This window comes from Semicossyphus pulcher, unplaced genomic scaffold (assembly GCF_022749685.1).
Source record: "Semicossyphus pulcher isolate SPU_LCO1_2020_fin unplaced genomic scaffold, fSemPul1.0.p SCAF_15, whole genome shotgun sequence".
In the NCBI taxonomy this organism is placed as follows: domain Eukaryota; kingdom Metazoa; phylum Chordata; class Actinopteri; order Labriformes; family Labridae; genus Semicossyphus; species Semicossyphus pulcher.
The window spans coordinates 21,468,433-21,487,207 of NW_027211659.1; the positions used below are offsets into that span (position 1 = coordinate 21,468,433).

Genomic DNA, 18,775 nt, shown 5'->3' on the forward strand with positions numbered 1-18,775 from the left:
TCCCACAGTGCAGCAGCAGAGTATGGGAGATTTCCAAGAATCAATGCTTTGGAGAGAGAACGAGAGCCAGAAACATAAAGGGTGATGAGAGTAAGTGAATTAGACAGAGAGAGATAAAAGAAAAAAAATAGGACAGAGAGAGAAGGAAAGGAGAGCAACCAGATTTGTTCCCTGTTATATTTCCAGGAAACCTAGTTGAATATTAAGCCCTCTCCCTAGAAAAATCTGGTGGAATCATCTGCATAATTCTAGAAAAGATCAACGAGGGCTTAAACATTAATATGCCCTGACAATAAACACTATGTGAGAAGTTTCTAAAAAATTACACAGCACATTTCTCAGCAAAGAGCGTCGCTGGTAGGGGTTCAAATGGAACTGGCTCAAGATTGATGGACAGAAACAAAATCCACCACAGGGAGGGAGAAATCTGGGGGGGAATGCCAAACAAAAAGCACTGTCTTTTGTTGTCAACAATTACTTGTCAACCACAGAGAGCAAATCAGCAAAGCTAAAACTGTTTCAGTAGAGCTGCTAAATATGATTGTGTTTTTAGTATGAAAACATCAAGGTTAAGGTGACTTTTCCATTTAAATAGTGCTCTGTTTGCAATCCATAATTCAACTCAGTCACACCTGAAAGCTGTCAGGTTTTCTGCAGTTGGCTTCACTAAAAACCTGATTTTCAACCACCTTGCTTGTGGGCCTCTCAAAAGTTTAGCTCAAGCTGTTTAACCTCTGATCGCAGGGTGCTTTAATGTCTTGCAGGATTAGGGTCTAAAGTTTCTCGGACAACAGTTTGTTTTCAGGTACACATGCTTGTTTAAAAAAACACGTATGTTTCATGTTTTATCTCTTTCTTTCTCTCTCTATATCTCTCTCCACCCAGCTGGTTGGGGCAGATGGCTCTGCACCAATGAGTCTGCTATTGGTTTGTGCTTGTGTAAAGGAAGATTTTCTGTGCCAATGTTGTCAAGTACTTTCTCTGTACTTTTCTTACAGTTTCAAGGAAACCCACAGGGTTCACTTCTTGGTCCTCTCCTGTTCATCCTCCACCATCTCCCCCTTAACTTCGTGCTTGACCCACTGCCTCACAGATATGAGATAATGGCTGCCAATCAAGTTTCTAAACCTCAGCCCTTCTAAATGTGATATGACATAATTGGTCCCAAACTTCTCCCCAAAACCACCCAAAAACCTCTCCCTAAAAATTGATAATTTCAACTCAGTCTCCCTAACTTTACATTGCTTGAAGTGAACTTTACTTGGTACACCATGCAAATCCCATCACACAAAATTGCACTTTCAATTTGTTTAGATCCTTTTGATATGTTTTGTTGTTCTTACTTGATGATGATTTCTTACTAGATTAAAAATAGATGCAGATAAATCTTGCAGCAACACTTGGGAAGTAGACCGGCACGTTTAATGACTCATGTAATTTTATGTTTTGTGTGTGGGTGTGTCACTCACCATGGGAAATAGTTGATCCGTACCCTGTTCTTGTAAACCACAATCCCGGCAGACATAACCCCAATAAGAATCTCTGTGTTGCTCTGGTCCTGAAGAGAGGGGAATAGAGTGGGTTAAGAAGTTTGAGTGTGGTGAAGATGGTGGCAGGGGAGCAGAGTCAAACAGAAGCACAGAGACTACAACACAAGAAAAGCATCCTCACTGCTTCAAACAAAAACGCATTGGCCTATTGGCCTCAAACTTAAAGGAGATGTCACTGACACACTGGAAGAAACCAACACAGATGGCAATCAGTCAAAAAAATGTGTGGGAAAAGAACAAAATTGTTCTAATTCATTATATAATTTAGAAGTAGAATTGTATACAATATGCACTTGGAATCCTGCATGTGCAATGCAATACTGATGATAGAGTGCTGTATCTTGTTTGGCCTGTGCAGCTTTATGTAGACAATCAAATTAAGTTTTGATGAATGGCTGATCAATAATCATGAGATACCCTATGAGATACCCTAAACCAGAGAACCAGTCTGTTGACTGCTTATCTGCTCTGTTTCCCTACTAAGAAATGCATTTTATGTTTCTTTCATAATTATTCCTTTGCTAAACATTTTGAAATTTTATAAAGCTCAATAGATATATTAATTATATAGATTTGGGACTTTATGGAATCAACTTTCATACCACTGGTTAAAAGCAGAGTTTTCTGAATTTTGGTGTGGGAGAGGGAGGAGAGAGACCAGAGTGAGATCACAGACACACTGACACATATAACAGGCCACATGGCTTTTGATTGGGAAAAAACTATGAGTGCGTTAACAAACAAACAAACACACAGAATCACAAACTGAAACCCTTAAACACACACAAACATGTGGACACACAAACAGTAAAGCAGAGGTGTTAAAAGTCACTGAATTAAACCTTACTTACCCTTGCATAGTGCAACTCTACCCCGTAGAGCTCCAGCGTGCGTGCTGTGTTCAGATAATTAAACTCTGACTGGGCAGGAGACAGACCACTGAGAGAGAGAGAGGTAGTGGGAAAGAGAGTGAGAAAGGGGGGAGGGTGTATGTGGGAGCAAAGATGACAGGGAAGGTAAAGAAAGAGTGTGTGATAGAGGCATATGCAGAAGGAGAGAATGGGAAGGACACAAAAAGAAACAAATGGTGGATAAGAAATTAACTTTAGCATATTTGTGTGCGTGTCATTTAATCAGAACAGCTAGTATTAAGAAAGAAATTATTCTAGGCAACATATGATATATTCTGAACTCTGCAGGGACTTAAACTAACAGACACTTTATCAGGAGAAACAGGTCTGAAATCAAATTCATTTTCAAGTGATTTTCTTGAAACAGGCACAAATTAATGTGTCAGTTTCTTGCACAGACATTAGCATGTGTGTGCTTCTTTGTGTATCTCAGTGTACCTGTGCTGCTGGTGATGTTTCGAGACCTCTTTGTGGAAGTCTTGTGGGGGATTGGGGATGAAGCCGTATTCCGACAGATAGCCCGATGAATGCTCTGTTTCACTGTAGTCCCCCAGTTCAGCTATACAGAGAGAGAGAGAGAGAGAGAGAGAGAGAGAGAGAGAGATAATGTCATTGCATCAATACTCTCTCTTAATTAAACAGGTAGAGGGAAAGAAAGACGCAGATAATGGAACAACAACAAAGATGACAGACTAGTTGACTTTTTGTGCAAAGGAATAATCCTTAATTAGCCCTTTGGAAAACCCTTGATATTTTTGTGCGATGTGAGCTATATTGGAGTAAATTTACTTTTGACTCAAAATCATAACATTTAATAAAAACCTGAGTCATTTCAAATAAAGAGGCTAGTCCTGCCACATGTCTTTAAAAAGCTATACATGTGTAGTTAAAGTGATAATCTCGAAGATCTCTTTTCTTTGGTGGCCCTATGGCGATGAATGGTAATTGCGGGAGCACCCTTTCCCAGAAATCCAGACAGTGTCGCATGTGTGTTTGCCTTCATCATGCCTCCTTCAGTCGAATTTGTTTCTTTTTCTTTGGATTTTCACTTATTTTTGAAGTTGTCTCTGTAGTCATCGATCTTTTCTTTGTTTGTTCAGCCATAGTATATTACTGTTTACTCTCAACACTTGCAGAGACCGGAAAAGCAGCAGCTTAGCTCCGCCTACCCTCTCTGGCAGACCAACCACTGCTGTGTGATGGAAAATGCGTCACTGACTGGGCGCCACTTGTGTGATTTTTTCCACTAAAGTCGCACAAGACACCCAGGCCGTAATAGATTGTCTGTCAGTGGGCTGCAGGCTCGATCACCATTGTGTTACCTCATTCGGAGAAAGTGCCTTAACAGACATTTGTTTACATGAAAATCTTAAAGATTATTACTTCAAAAAAACAAAAAACAGCTTAAACATTATTTCCTATAATTGGAGATGTTAATTCCAACCGGTTTTGTAAGCAAAGTGTACCATTTTTTGTGCTTCATCTGCATATTTGTGGCAGATACGGCTAACTTGCAAAAAAAAAACCATTCAGCAATCTTTGCAATAATCATCTTCATTGAGAAACATTTTTCTTTACCTAACCAGACAAAGGGGAACTTTTTTGTTATCCTCTCTATTTGAATTTGTAAGTGTTAATTGGCAACCTTTCTCTACACTTCCTACTTAACCACATTTACTTACACTGTTTGATACTTATTTACTTTGTGGTGTGAATTTGCTTACACAGGAGGGCTTTGGAACTACTACAATAAATCAATCTTCACACCTTAGCTGCAAATTCTTTCAGCCTCTAAAAACCCTCTTCTATTAAGAAAGTATGCATTATAACTAAAGGACTGCTCTGAATCTACACACAGGATATTAAAATCATTTTGTGCATTTGAGTGTGCTACTTCATACACCGGTATGTGAGTTAGTGTTACTATAACTTTGCAGATCTTCAACCAAGCTAAATATCATGTTATCGGACAATATACCAAGCTGTTCCAAAGTGATGGCAAGATCATCATGAATACAACAAGTATTTTAAAGACGTCAAAAACTAAATGGAAAGCACAGATCAATTAGTAGTAACAGCTGTGTTTTGGTCCTCTTTCTAATGAAAAGACCTCCTAAAAAAACAAAGGATAGTAGTCTCACAAAGAGCAGTTTTTATGAAGATGAAGAAACAATAAGAGTTAAATAATTCCCAGATCTCTGTTAGCTTTCAGAGCCCTCTTACAGACCGAGCTCAAAGCAAATCCCCAGAGCCATTAGCTCACCAAAGAGCAGTTGAAGCTCAAAAATCATCAATTCAATCAAGTAGTCCCTGGACTAACCTTACTAGCCAGTAGCCTAAGCATATTGACCAACCAATCAATTCAGACTCACCCGCTTATTGATGTGCACACCCCAGGGAGAAATTTATGTACAGTCAATAGCTTACATCTTCACACAGTAGGCTAATGTTGCATTTTTATATGCATTTATGACTTTAACAAGGTTCAATGTTAAGGCCAATTAAAGATCAAAGAGCAGCTGACAGCCTCTTTTTGTGTTCATCTTTTGATGTGTAATCCATATTCAAGTAAAGACTGGCCCTAAGTGGAAAGACTAGCTTGAACTCAGGCACCTTATTACAATGCTGCTGACCAAGACAGCCCATGTTTGGGATCAGTTTACATGGATTAAGGGTAACTCCTACTAAGTGAGCATTCATTATTTCCATTTATTACCACTGAACATTTGCGTAAAAACAATCTGACTGTATCGTTTACTCCCAAGCATCTGCCACTATCAATATGAATACCTGAACAAAAGCAGCACTATGCCAAACAGCTTTAAAGGTGTTTACGTGTTTCATGCTGCAATATATCTCTACATATGAAAAGCTGTATTACACAAGCCCACATGCCCACATGCCCACATCTCTTGTTTAAAAATAAACACATAAAAATGGGTTATGTCAAGATTTTTTTTTACCAAAATCCCTGACTTCTGAAGAAGGGGATGCTACGGTTTTCAGACAGCATTTGGTCAATTTTAAACAAGAATTTAGGCCTGCTGGATGGGATTTGTGGTATTTTGAGAATACATGCTTTAGTGTGGGATTTAGAGTGATCACTGCTGGCATTCAGGCCCAGCTAACTGAATTAGCAGCATAGCAGCTGCTTCAAGCCGTTTTTCCCAAAGCAAACATTTATCTTCATAATCTGGGCTGGCACTGAGAGAAGTGACAACATGGACCGAGCAACAGAGTGTGTGCGTGCGTGAGCGTAAAAGCAGTAGTGTCATGATGTTGGTAGTCTAGACCAAATCTCTTCGCTGACCTATATACTGTAGCTGTGCAAATTCCCTACAAAATATGCCAGAGAGGTGGAGGAGAGAAGGAGGGAGGAGGGGGGATAAGAGAGGAGGGTTTATGAGTAGAGTGTGAAAAAAGGGATAAACAGAGAGTGATGAGAAAGACTAAACAGAGATAAAAGAAAAAGACAGACAGAAGGCAAAACAGGCTGCGTGAAAACAATGAGCTGCAGTAAAAAGAGAAAGAGCGAGTGTGACGGACAGACAGAGCAGTGTGTCAGGAGTCATTATTGTGATGACAGAGGGGCCCAGTCAGCATTTAACCCACACGCTAAATCACAACAGTAGATGAGATTAGCGCTGAGGCTGAAAGTCCGCTGGCACAGACACGACTGCGGGTCTGGAGAGATGTTTTTTAACCAGTGGTTTTGGCAAAATGTAGGCCATGAGGTGTTGGAACAGCGTTATGAGCAAGGAACAAAAAAAAGTACTACTGAGTGCTAAATCATTTAGCGATTTGCCAAGTGCATGTCTGAACTACAAATGTGGGTTTCTATTATTAAGTTTCGATACTGTTTTTAAAAATTTAAAATAAAAAGGATTTTCCATTCGCCGCTGTATTTTATTTCCCAACTGTAAAAACAAAACCACCATCACATTGAATATTTATATCACTGCAGATATCAACAAATATCACCGCCCGCTTTAATTGAATCATAATGGCTTCAGAGCACCAGCTATAAATGCACTGGAGCAACCACAGTCATTACATTTAACAGTGTGTGCAGCTAAAGAGAGGCCTAATGAATTGCCTTTCCATCGTTATGTAGAGTGGACGTGTCCAGGGAGCACTACTTACATTGAACAGCATAGGATGCCAGCAGTGCGGCTGTGTTGTGTGGACAGGGCAGTCTGGAAGTCACAGGAACACACACACACACACAAAACAGACATAAAGACATTTAATGTGCGTTCAATACAAAATACATTACAGTTATAGTCTATTTTATTGTATTTATATTTAAAAGAAACATCAAGATTTTTTATTTTTCTATTGGAAGAAGACGTTTCGCTTATTTTCACTGACAAAAACTTGTACACGTCTGAGCAGACAACAATACAACAAAAGAGCTCTATTACAGCAGCTTCTTAATGAGGTCTCTCTTCGTACATCAACATCTAATACACAAAGGACGACGCTCACCTTCCAGTTAATATATCCTGCTTGATCTGTAGGAAATATTGGTACCTGAGGGAGGACAACACACTGCATTAGGATAAGAGACCAGTGGACCATTCCCTTTGTATAAATTGAGTATAATATCATGTAGATATCATGTAACAGAAATGCCGTCAGATTATAACACTGAAACTTCTGATGGAGGTCCTTGTTAAGTAAAATGAGTGGACACTCTTTAGCAGAGGCCTTAGTTTAATTAGCAGTACAATAAAGCTCTTTTAAGGGGGGAAATAGCTATTCTAATCATGACATTTCAAATGAACTATTAATGATAAGAGTCCACAAACTGGTATCAGTATATCCTCTAAATACAAACTGATATATAAAGTAGTATTAAGAAAGGAAGATTGGTTACAAATACAGTCTGATAAAACAACTAGAATTGTGTTTTAGTCGTGACTTGAATGCACAAAACACCAGATCAGCATGTCAGACGCAGGGCTCACTCCCTGCTGTAACAAGCTGTACACAAAGCGTTAATGAGGCTCGGGGAGCGAGGCCGCGGCTGAGAGGTGATATGCCGCTGTGACGCCTCCTCTGCATGTTGTTTATGAAGAGGGCACTGTTGGAGACCATATGTTTGCAGAGCTGTGGGTTGGAGTCCACATTATGGCCTTGATTCAAAATATAGCAGTTTCTTATTTTTCCTGTAATGAGCTTACATCCACCAGAGAGTGAAACTCTGCTCCTTGGTATCAATTTACTGCACATAATTAGATCCCAAAAGCTACTTTCATAACCTTTATGTTATTATCTTGTTCGCCTAAGATCTACAGAAAACAAACGAATTTACGTTTTATACATGTATAGTATATAATATGTCACTACTGGTATGATGAGCTATGGGACATTATGTACCGCATTTGCCGCTGTGTTCTCCATCCTGGTAATTGCACCAATTGTTTACTTCAGTGGCAGCAAGCCAGCAGTTTAATCGGATGATAAATCTGCTGCAAAATAATCCTACATACTTAACTGGTTGTTAGTTGTGTATGTTTCTATGTTGGCTACACCCTGGCTGCCACATACATATGCAAAAATGTAACTGCAAAGTGGGGGATACAACAAGAACTATGATTGGACAGTTTGTGTCTCCCCTATATCTTTCTGAAGCTAGTAGAGAAAGATGAGAAAGAATGCAACAAGAAACGAATTGAAGAAAGCAGTGTTAATTCCATTAACAAAAATAATTACAAAAACTGTTTGCCAACAATATTTTTTGCATGACGAAGACGAAACGTTGACGAGCTAAAAATAGATTGTTGATAATAAAAACTCTATGACTATGTTTTGTTTTCATTAATGAGACGAGACTAAAATGTTGGTGGTCTGCTGTCAGACATTCAAAATGCATATTTTCCCCACTGTGCGTCTAATCTGTCTGTCAAAATACAAGCAATTCATTCGTGTAACTGGGTAACCCGGTTGGAGATAACGGGTATCACAAAGGTGGTTACGAACGTTCTCTGTTAACCCAGGCTTTCTCCTTCAGGTTCTGTGCACGCTCACAGAAAAAGGGGTGTGTTACGCATCATTTGATGCTTGTTCCACACAAAAAAGAGCGATCATCAGCTGTCTGCTTTAGTCAGTTTAATGAGAAGCCATGATGAAAAGAAATCTTTAGATGAGTCTCATGGTTCATTTACTGTATGGATAATCTGCTGAAAGTTAAAAACGAGAAGAGGCAGACCGGAGTTGGGGTCATATTTTCTCAACAGAGAAAACGTTTCGACTAAAAGTAATGACTAAAATGTGATTACTTTTTATTGACTATAACTGGACTAAAATGTTTTAAGTTTTCGTCGACTAAAACTAGATCAAAACTATTAGGATAAAAATGAGCATTAATAAGCATTTTCTTCTGAAGACTTAGACTAAATCTAAAATAGCTAATACTGGGAGAAAAACTCTATTACAGTTACAGTGCAAACCTTCTGCTGGACTACATTATCCCTCTCTATTTCTGAATAAAGCAGCATAAATAGAGCGACTGCATGGCATCAGTGTCATCTTCAGCAGGGAAACAATCATATCACAAACCATGTAAACACAGGTAGAGACACTGTGGTGCCACAATACAGTGCCAGTATAAACGAGTGAATGCCAATACCTAACTAGAAATCAAAATCTACACCAAAAAAATCTATGGCTGGACCCCTTTTAACCCATTGTGACAAGTATAAATTCAGCTCAACACCTCTCCATATTTAACACCATCCAATTAGCTTATATTGATCATTAAAGTGGACGACAATCAGTATATGGCAGTCTTTTTCTCTGTAAAGTATTTACACTTACCGTGTGTATTCTTCCTGAAGTTTGTTGGGGTCGGTCACAAAGAATTTCACTCTGAAGCTCAAGTTATGGGGAGACCCTCCTGGAAAAATGATGATAAGCAGTCAGAGGGCAGAAAACACAACATGGCAGATCTGTGAGTACAATGTAAACTTTTATACTAGGTTTCTTCTGGACTGTATCTAAAGTTTATCTAAGAAAATGTGACATATAAAAGGTATATACTGGGCAAGGCAGCACATTAAAAAAAGCCTGAATACATAAAGTTCTAATTAAAAAAAGAGAAGTAAACAGTGCAATAGGAACAATTAGAGACTCACTGATATTCTGACTTAATTGATGTTGTAGGTTGTAATTTTTCCTTTCTTTTTTAATTTGTCACAGGATATACAAGTGAAAGAGCTAACCCAAAGGGTAAAATAAGAAAGCCTACATGTGGACGAACACATCGGTCTAATTCAAATGTCTGTGTGAAATACATAATCCTGTGGCTATCCCTCAATGAATAAGTCACCCAGCATGAAACAGAGTTGAAACACAGTTCAATCATTGCCTTTGGGGGACTGCTTTTCTCGCTTGGGCTACTTCTTAATTGTTCTACATGTTACAAATTCTATTACTCATTATCAAAAAACAGTAGAGTTGAAATAAAGTTTACTCGTTGCTTAAGGCAGAGTTAGAATTTTTAACTGGACACTTTGGCTTTAGGTAGAGTCTGGACCATTAACTGTAAGTGAGCCTGGACTGCGCCCAACTGCTTCAAACAGCTGCTATATTCTGAAAATCAGGCAACTTAGTTGGACTTCAGTGAATTGTCTCAGGTCTACTTTCTGCTGACTTGTAAAAATGCACCGGCCTGGTTAAATGAAGGTGGTATGTTGTGGATTTCACCTACTTTTTAACTGTTTCCTGATGGGCTTGTTGGGATCGAGCCAGCGCTGTAAAATATTGATTGAGAGACACTTAGAGACACCAGAACGCTTCCACAGCATGAATACACAACGTAAATTATTCACCACTGGCCACACACACACGCACCTGACAGAAGTACACACTGTGCACATGGACACAAACACACATCAATACACTATACGCACTGAGAAGCATGAAATGTACATCCTAGATAATTATATACACAGAGTCATGATGCATCTGAGTTTATGAGACTGAGCCAAATATAGAGCATCTCTAGAGATGAGCACACATATTCTCATGCACACACACACACACACAAACACAGGTTTGATGATGACCTTTGGTTAATGTAATGCGCTATATTCACATGGTAGCCATTTTTCTCTGACATAAAATTCCGGTTGGAAAGCTTAAATGTTGTTTTAATGTCCTATTGCTGATGTAGTCACATGGGAAATCTGACAAATTGTTATTATTTTAACTCTCTAATTTGGTTGCAACCATACACTGTAAAAAAAGATGGACGACATTACAGCTCCATAAAAGTGAAGCCAAAACCTCTCTATCGCCCCCTGCTGACTGGCTGCAGTATAGGTCATAAAGCCTGCCTCCATGTTAACAGATGGGACATGAGTCAAACTATAAAATCAAAATAATAACCAAATACATTTCTCTCAAACATGGTTTCTGTCAATTTAGTTGATTTTATCATGCTGATTTATGACCAAGTGTTCATTTTTCTGACAAGTTTAGATTTACTTAGTTTTTTGATGCTGTAAAAAGGATGATTGACAGCTCTGTTAACAAACATGGCTCCTGCAGCCGATCTCTTCCGGATTAGCAGGGCAGAGGAAACTTAACTAAAACAATCACTACAGTCTTTGAAGTTCCCATATCTGTGAATGCACACGAACACAAAGAAGCTGTTCTGCTTTCTGGGGGTTTTTTGTGTTTTGGTTAGCTTAAGTGGCTATAGCAGCTCCACCCACCAATCTCTACTGCGCAGCTCTGGCTCCAAATGATGTCACAAGCACAAGATGGCAGCACTTATCACTGGGGCTATTTTGGCTTCAATTTCGTACAGTGAGAGCAGTTGGAGAAGCGTCGTCCATCTACTGTATATATGCAATCATTGAATGCAACTGAGAAGCCAGTGTAAATTGAAAATCTTAATTGACATCAAGCCATATTCCAAGGTACACATAAACAAGGTATACATATTTAATAACCAATAAACTCCTTTAGACAACAGCTAGCATTAGCACAAAGCCATTTCCTAGTAAACATAACTTACACAATATAATAGAAAATTCCACCTAGGACTCATTTATTTTAGCCTGGATGTAAAACACACTACCACTACTAAACGGCAAGGTGGGCTAGGAAGAGGTTGAATGCTAACGTAGCTTATGTCTAATAGAAGGCAAATGGTTATCAAAAAAGATGTCCCTCCGAACATACTGTATTTCCCTCCGGATTTTCACACTCCATTGTCTTTTCAGTTTCTAATTCATCCACCCAGAGCAATAGAAATGGCTGCCGTGTGCATATAGTAAACATCAATCAATTCATCCACACAAATGATTAAGACAAAAAAAAGCCTCAGTACATTAGGGCCACAGCATCCTCCAACTTGTCATGTTCATTACTCTCACACACAAACACGCAGACACAAACACACACTTGTGTATATCACAAAAATTATACTGACTGGTGAATCTAAGGAGTCATCAGCCAAGTGCAGGCCAAAGTAGTCTCTCTCAGTCAGCTCCAGGTGCTTAAAGACAGCATCCAGCAACACCTGGCCATGATCCGACTTCTGCAGAGAGGGGAAAGAAAACAGACTGATTTAGAATTTGTGTCTCAATTTTCACCTTAAAAAAGGAATAGGAAGGAAGGAAGGAAGGAAGGAAGGAAGGGACAGATGGACTAATTCTCACGCTTTATACAAAGATCTCTGAATCACTTCCTCGGTTAAAGGTCAAAGGGAAAAAAGGGAGGACATGTGAGGGAAAGAGGAAGTAATTAAACCACATCCTGTCCCATATTACAGGGAAGACAGAGCATGGTGCTAGGACTCACACAAAGAAATCCCCTTAATCCTTCAGAGAAATCTAAATAATTCAAATGCTCCCATTGCTACTGAAACACTTGACTTTGTTGAGATTCATGTGTGATTCATCCATGTCGAGTCTTAACTAATATCTTTCCAACCACACGGGGAGGAACATGTATGAGGGATTAAGCAGATGCGTGCCTGAGGGCTATTGTCATATATTTTGCTGCATGGTTGATTCAGTGACCGTGTAACGCCATCTGACATCTTTCTACCAATAGCAAAGTTATAAAGATAAAGACACAAAAAAGCACATATAAAACAATGTCAGCGTGAAAATTTAACAAAACATCAAACAAATACTGTAAGTTAAAACTGTCACTGGAGATAGAAAGTAAAGGGGGCATACAGACGTGTGTAGAGCAACAATGACTTTTAGAGACATTAACATACACTATAGATGCCATTACATGTAATATATCTTTACAATTTACCTCAGCTCTCACATTCACCAGCAGTCTTAAAGAAACAGTAACATTTGGTGGCTTGTTGAGAAGCACCTGAGCTCTCAAATACCAAATTACATTCATAAAGAAAATCACTCATAAAAACACTACAGGTACAATAACTAATGTTGTCCTGCATCTAGATTTTATGTCTCTCTAGTCTGTATACAAGAATCTGGGAGATATCTGAAAAACCACAGTAACAAAGTGAGGATTCATTGTTTAATTTGCACAACAAATCACCTTTCTGCACCCGTAAACCAACTGGAAACATTTTAATTAAAGCAGGCAGGATGTGCAGCCAACTGTTTTCTGAAAACTGCCAAGAGATCGGAAAGCAGCAGATACAGAAGAGTCAGAAGCTTACTACTAAGGAACATTTCTGGCATTAAACAAAAACCAAAAGTAGAATAAACAAAGAACTGTCCTACAGTGAAACCACACACACGTCTGTCTGTGGTCAGGCTTGCATAAAGGAAAGAGGTAGAAAGACGAGAATTCAGAGAAAGAGACTGAGGGTTCAGGAAGGTAATTAAATTCAAGTGAATCAATGAGCGTGCACTCTAACATGGTTAAGTAACTACAAAGCTGCTTTCAGAAGTATACTGCAATGGCTTTGGACAGGAAGTGCTTTGGTGTAATCAAACAGGAAGCTGAAAGAAAGTCTGCATGCTTTAACGGAAATATTTAACTCACTTACAATCGATAAGTTAGTAACTTAGCCAGGGCTCAGACTACACAACTTTTATAATCTTAAAAGATTTTGAAATCAGTTTGCTTCTTAGATATTCTTATCTCCAATCTCACACATGCACAGGCTGCAATTTAAAAACATGTGATGTTGTGGGGAAGCCAGTGTAACCAAAATGGAGATCGCTGTAGTCATACTTGCAGAGATACAAAATCAGATGTCTCAAATGTTTGGGACACAGTCATTTCTATTCTTCAGAGAGAACTGAACGTGAGATTTTAACTCTTGGTTTTCAGTCAACAGTAGTGTGCTAGCTAATGTACCATTATAGAAGGCAATATGAAATATAACTGATACAAGCTGCCCATTCGTAACTGTAATGGGTAACTTGTAATGCTCCCACTTGCTACTTCTCATGATTTGTTATAGCCTGTGGTATAAAAACACAAAAAAAAATGACCCCAGAAGCCACTGTGGTGTAGTAATTCATATATTTCGTTGAAAATATAATTACCAAATCATTTTCCTACACATTTATTCACCAGGGTCTCCTACCTGCAAGTTGCTCTTTAAATGTATAAGCAGTAAAATAAAACGATGTATATCTTGGTTGCGTTACTTTCAATTCTAAACCAAAAGAATTGTTGATGTCTCCTTGCAATGGAACCAGTGGGTAAGATATGATTAGAATGTTACAAACAGTGGGAGAACATACAAATGTGTACAGAGCTGCTGAGAAAGACATGACAGAAGGAAGACAGAGAGGGAGGTGAAGGGAAACAGGAAGAAGGCTGAGGAATTATTTATTAAACACATCATTAATATCCAATCGTTTCATGAGAGAGTAGGAAGGGCGAGAGGACAAACTGTGGGACCGCAAGTGGAGCAGAAATTCACACCTGATCCTGCTGCGACTTTGGGAGAGAGAGAGAGTGTGAGTGTGTAACTCTATCAGGGCTCCCATGGGAGAACACGCACACACAAAACACACACACAGTTGGTGCTCTCATCTACTGCTCTCCTTTACCCCGGTGACACACTTTTGCAGCGCAGCATGTGTGAGTAACGAGTGTCTGTGTGTTTGTGTGTGTTTGTGTGTGTTTGTGTGTGAGGGGAACGGACGAATTATAGTTGACAATTGACATGTTGACATGGCAGCGCTCTAGGATCACCGGCAGTCTTTTAGCGCTGTGTGTGTGTAAGTGTGTCTGCTAGCAATCTACTACTGTTAAAGCCTTGTTAAGTCAGTGAGTCAACTCTCATTCCCTCCGCGCTTCTTCCCTCCTTACTGCTCACTTCCCAACAGCTTTACTATCACGTTTGGGTGATAGAAAAATTGAACAGTTCAAAACATGTTCATGTCAGTATCAAATTCTTATAGTACTGGATATTGGAAGTGTTGGTATGAATTAACTTTTGTGTCTTTATTATGCAATCATCAGAATAAGTTTAAAAAGTTCCATACAGCCCACAAAGAAAAGACTTGAGAGCAAAACTATCGACAATGCAATCAAAAAATTTGTATTGAGAGTAAAAAAACGAGATTAAAAAAGGGAGAAAAAAAGAAGAAAAAAAAGTTGGTAGCTAATCTAAAAGTTTTGCTTTTGAAAAGTGTTGCTCGTCGTTGAGCTGAATCTGGTGGGCAGGACCTGAGGTGAAAGATGCAAGGCATTTCCCTTCTGGCTGCTCTTGATCACAGTGACACCCTGGCAACATTCTGGATTCATGAGCAAACCTTTTGGATTTGCAAACAAAATTTTACGATTATTTTTACATTCAAAGTAGGGATGCACAATTTTGGATATTTTGCCGATATCCAATTTGCTGATATTTTCCAACCCCTTTTGCCGATTTTGATACCGATATATTAGGCACATGTAGGCCAGTGCTTTTTAAAATGTACACATTCACTGGGCAATATAAGAAAACTACTTAAACGTAGGTTATCTAAAAAATGCCATATTTATTTGTAACATGTAACATTTTCTTTCAAATAAAACTGTAATATTCCCCAAGCTTTTTTGTGGAGTCATCGAGCATTTTGGCATTATTAAAGTGTATCAGTGGAAAATATATATATCGTTATATCATTTGCAAGCCATAATTGACAGATACCGATAACGTGCCGATAATATCATGCATCCCTAATTCAAATATATATCGTTTTTCATTGCAGTGTTGATGGTTTTTAACCTATTTAGTTTGACTGCTTAGTAAAAATATAAAAGTCACCCAAATGATGGCCAAGATTTTTTTCAAAATTCAAGGAAATAGAATAATAGTCATTTAATTTTGATTTGAAAATATAGCTCTTTTAAACTCCACAGCTAACAGACAACAACAAAGTAATCTCTGCACTTAAAATGCTCTCTGACTGTCTCAATAGATGGGGAAAGCAGTCTTACGCTCTAAAAATTTTATTTACTGAAGAATACAAAATGCCCTTAAAAAGGTAGAGTGCAGGATTGATGTATTTTTTCACTGCAATTTTGTGTCTGTCTCACAGAATTTGACACAAACTGAGATAAAACAATGTATGTGTTTTGTACGCTACCCTTATTTATGTCATAAGCGCCACCACAAGGAGTCATGAAGTAGTGAGTCACAATCGCAGGGAAATCTGTTTAGAGGGCCATATACAGTATATTTGTCAATTAAAATATTGATATTTGGTGGCAGCCTAACAATAATTGAATTGCACAAATCAGGGCGACGATGTATTAGTATCGATATTTTGTCCAACCCCTATTAAAAATGGTGATAAACCAGCCAGCCAAGATCAACTTTTAGAAGATAAATGCTGCACGAAAGTGAACAAAAAGCCCTTGTGTGGACCAAAAATATCTGAGACACTTTGACTGACAAGTGGATTGGATATAAATGACAAAATAACATAAAAACTGACTCTGAGACAAACTGACGACAACATTAACTGGCTCTATCATTAGCAGAGAAACCAAAAACAAAGTTTAACAGTTTGTTCAGCCACTGACCGACTTCAAAAATGAGGGCCAACAGACAAAATGAGGAAGTGAAACACACAAGCCTCTAATATGATGTTTCCCCATGTAAGGCTATTCATAGACATGTCTGAGAAACTGTGTCTGTGTGCGGTTGTGTGTGTGTGTGTGTGTGTGTGTGTGTGTGTGTGTGTGTGTGTGTGTGTGTGTCTCCACTGCTTCCCTTTGTATGAAGCGGCTTTTCAAGCTGGATGTGGGAGCCCTCTGTGCACTTTTTATGCTGTGCTCCCAGGAAACCCAACGCCCCTCTCTGTATGTGTCTGTGTGTATATACATATGTGTGAGTGTGTGTGTGTGTGTGTGTGTGTGTGTGTGTGTGTGTGCTGGCTAGCCTCTACTTGTATTCTAAAAGCATGCCAGCCAAATGTGCAATTGCAGCCATGGCAGGAGAAAACACAGACATACATTGTTAAAACTAAGTCAGGTCAAACCAAAGCCTGACATGTACACACACGTACTTTCACACGTTCTTTTTATGTTCTTTTACACACCAACCTACAGCATCAAACTCCATACTTTGAATAGCTTGTTGGCTACGAACTCCACAAAATAAAAATTCAAAAAAGGGCAAAGAGAGAAAGAGTAGCCCAACACTAAAGGAAAAACAAACAAAGACGAGAGATGGGGAGAACAACAGACACTGGGAGAAAGTAAGATGAAGACAGAGAGTCATAGAGACACACAGACAGAGAAGAAGAGAGAGCGAGCAGGGCGAAAGAAGAAAAAGACTGATTAGCGATGCGGTTGTGTGAGACAAACGCTCTTTGTGTTGATCTTCATCAGTCGAGCAGCACCCCTGACTGAAATAGTGTCTGTGTGCGTGAGAGCAGGAAAGAAGAGAGAGACTTGGTGATAGAGCGCAATCAGAACACAAGAGACAGAGAGAGAGAGAGAGAGAGAGAGAGAGAGAGAGAGAGAGAGAGAGACAGAGAGAGAGAGAGAGAGAAAGAGAGAGAGATGCTCGGATAAGTTTTTACCCTGAGGGTTTATCTTGAGTGTTTGAAGGAGAAAAGACTTCTAAACATCAATAGCACTTGGCGGGCAGAGGGAAAATCCCATATTTCATCGCAGGTTAATAAAAACAAAGGCAAAATTTGACACAAATAATTCCTTCGTGTTTTCTTTCCTTCTACAGGAAAGCTGAATGTGCTGCGTGTTTGTGTTAAAGAATGATGGAAATTCAGGAATGTACGAGGCAGCTTGTCCGGACAGGAAGAGAACTACATAAGGAGGAGTTATTCACATATACCTATGTCTGTCTCTGTGTGTGTGTGTGTGTGTGTGTGTGTGTGTTCGTGTGTCCAAAACAAAGACACAAAACTGACTGAACAGGGGGGTACACAGACACCTTTAACCACTTTAAATAAATCTAAAATTGCCTTCAAAAAGCTGTGATGGAGCTGACAACTATATCCTTCTAACAGATGGCTAGCATATTTAAGGCTGCTAAATATTATGCTACTAAGCGCTAAGCTACACATCCTGCTAGCTCACTGGTTTGTAACCTGCAACTGGTTCTCTATACGTTTATCAGACTAGTGTTCATGGAATTGTTTACAAAGCTTTTCTGTGGCTTTTAATCAAAACAAAGGATAAAACGATGGATGAATTGCAGTGAGCGACAACTCCATAACAACTAGGCAAACTGCATCTGCAAAGAAAGATCATGTGATATAATCCACAGAGCCGTGAAAGGCCACTGAATGGACCTTGTGGTGAGATTGTTTTGTCAAAAGCCCGTTTTAAGGATTAAATCCCTTCATCAGGCTTAATCCAAAACAATAACACGCTTTTTAAATAAGTTTATGGCTACTGGATAAATATAAAGAGAGAATAGCTGAAGAAGCACACATGTATATTCTAGCTGCACACGCACATACCTTCCCATTTCTGGATGAAGAAGTGGCTCAGCAAGCCGTATGCTCTCACAGCCACACCCAGCCCACAGCGCAAACACAAATATGCTCAGCCGCTTCTCCACAGTTTTCACACAAATTCTAAGTCTGACTCCAACACATAATTAAAATGAAATAATATCACAAAAACAGAGCTGTTACAGTCTATATTTTGTCTCAGCCAAACACAGAGATGGAACGCTAAGTCTGGGAGCATTTGCTATTAGGACCCTGCTGTAAGGACAAGTGTCAGGGAGGATGGGTCATTCACTGGTTAAGGGAAGGGAGAGTAAATTATTGAGTGGAGAGATATCCAGCTGGATTACGTAGTGCACTGCTTTCTTTCAACATTACTTTATTAAAAAAAAAAAATGGTTTGTATTGCTCAAATTAAGGTATCTCAAAAAGTCTT

General features: G+C 39.0%; 1 protein-coding gene across 2 annotated transcripts in view; it reads right to left on the reverse strand.

Moving 5' to 3' along the window:
* ptpn4a (protein tyrosine phosphatase non-receptor type 4a) overlaps nucleotides 1–18,775 on the reverse strand; it is a 76,160-nt gene that overhangs the window by 25,310 nt on the left and 32,075 nt on the right. For both annotated transcript variants that reach the window (XM_069662677.1, XM_069662676.1), the window contains exons 3-10: nucleotides 11,907–12,014; nucleotides 10,176–10,218; nucleotides 9,284–9,362; nucleotides 6,950–6,994; nucleotides 6,605–6,657; nucleotides 2,900–3,020; nucleotides 2,402–2,489; nucleotides 1,470–1,558 (exon numbers count right to left, since the gene is read on the reverse strand). In XM_069662677.1, the coding sequence (XP_069518778.1) occupies nucleotides 1,470–1,558; nucleotides 2,402–2,489; nucleotides 2,900–3,020; nucleotides 6,605–6,657; nucleotides 6,950–6,994; nucleotides 9,284–9,362; nucleotides 10,176–10,218; nucleotides 11,907–12,014 (626 nt within the window). The remainder of the gene's footprint in view (nucleotides 1–1,469; nucleotides 1,559–2,401; nucleotides 2,490–2,899; nucleotides 3,021–6,604; nucleotides 6,658–6,949; nucleotides 6,995–9,283; nucleotides 9,363–10,175; nucleotides 10,219–11,906; nucleotides 12,015–18,775) is intronic.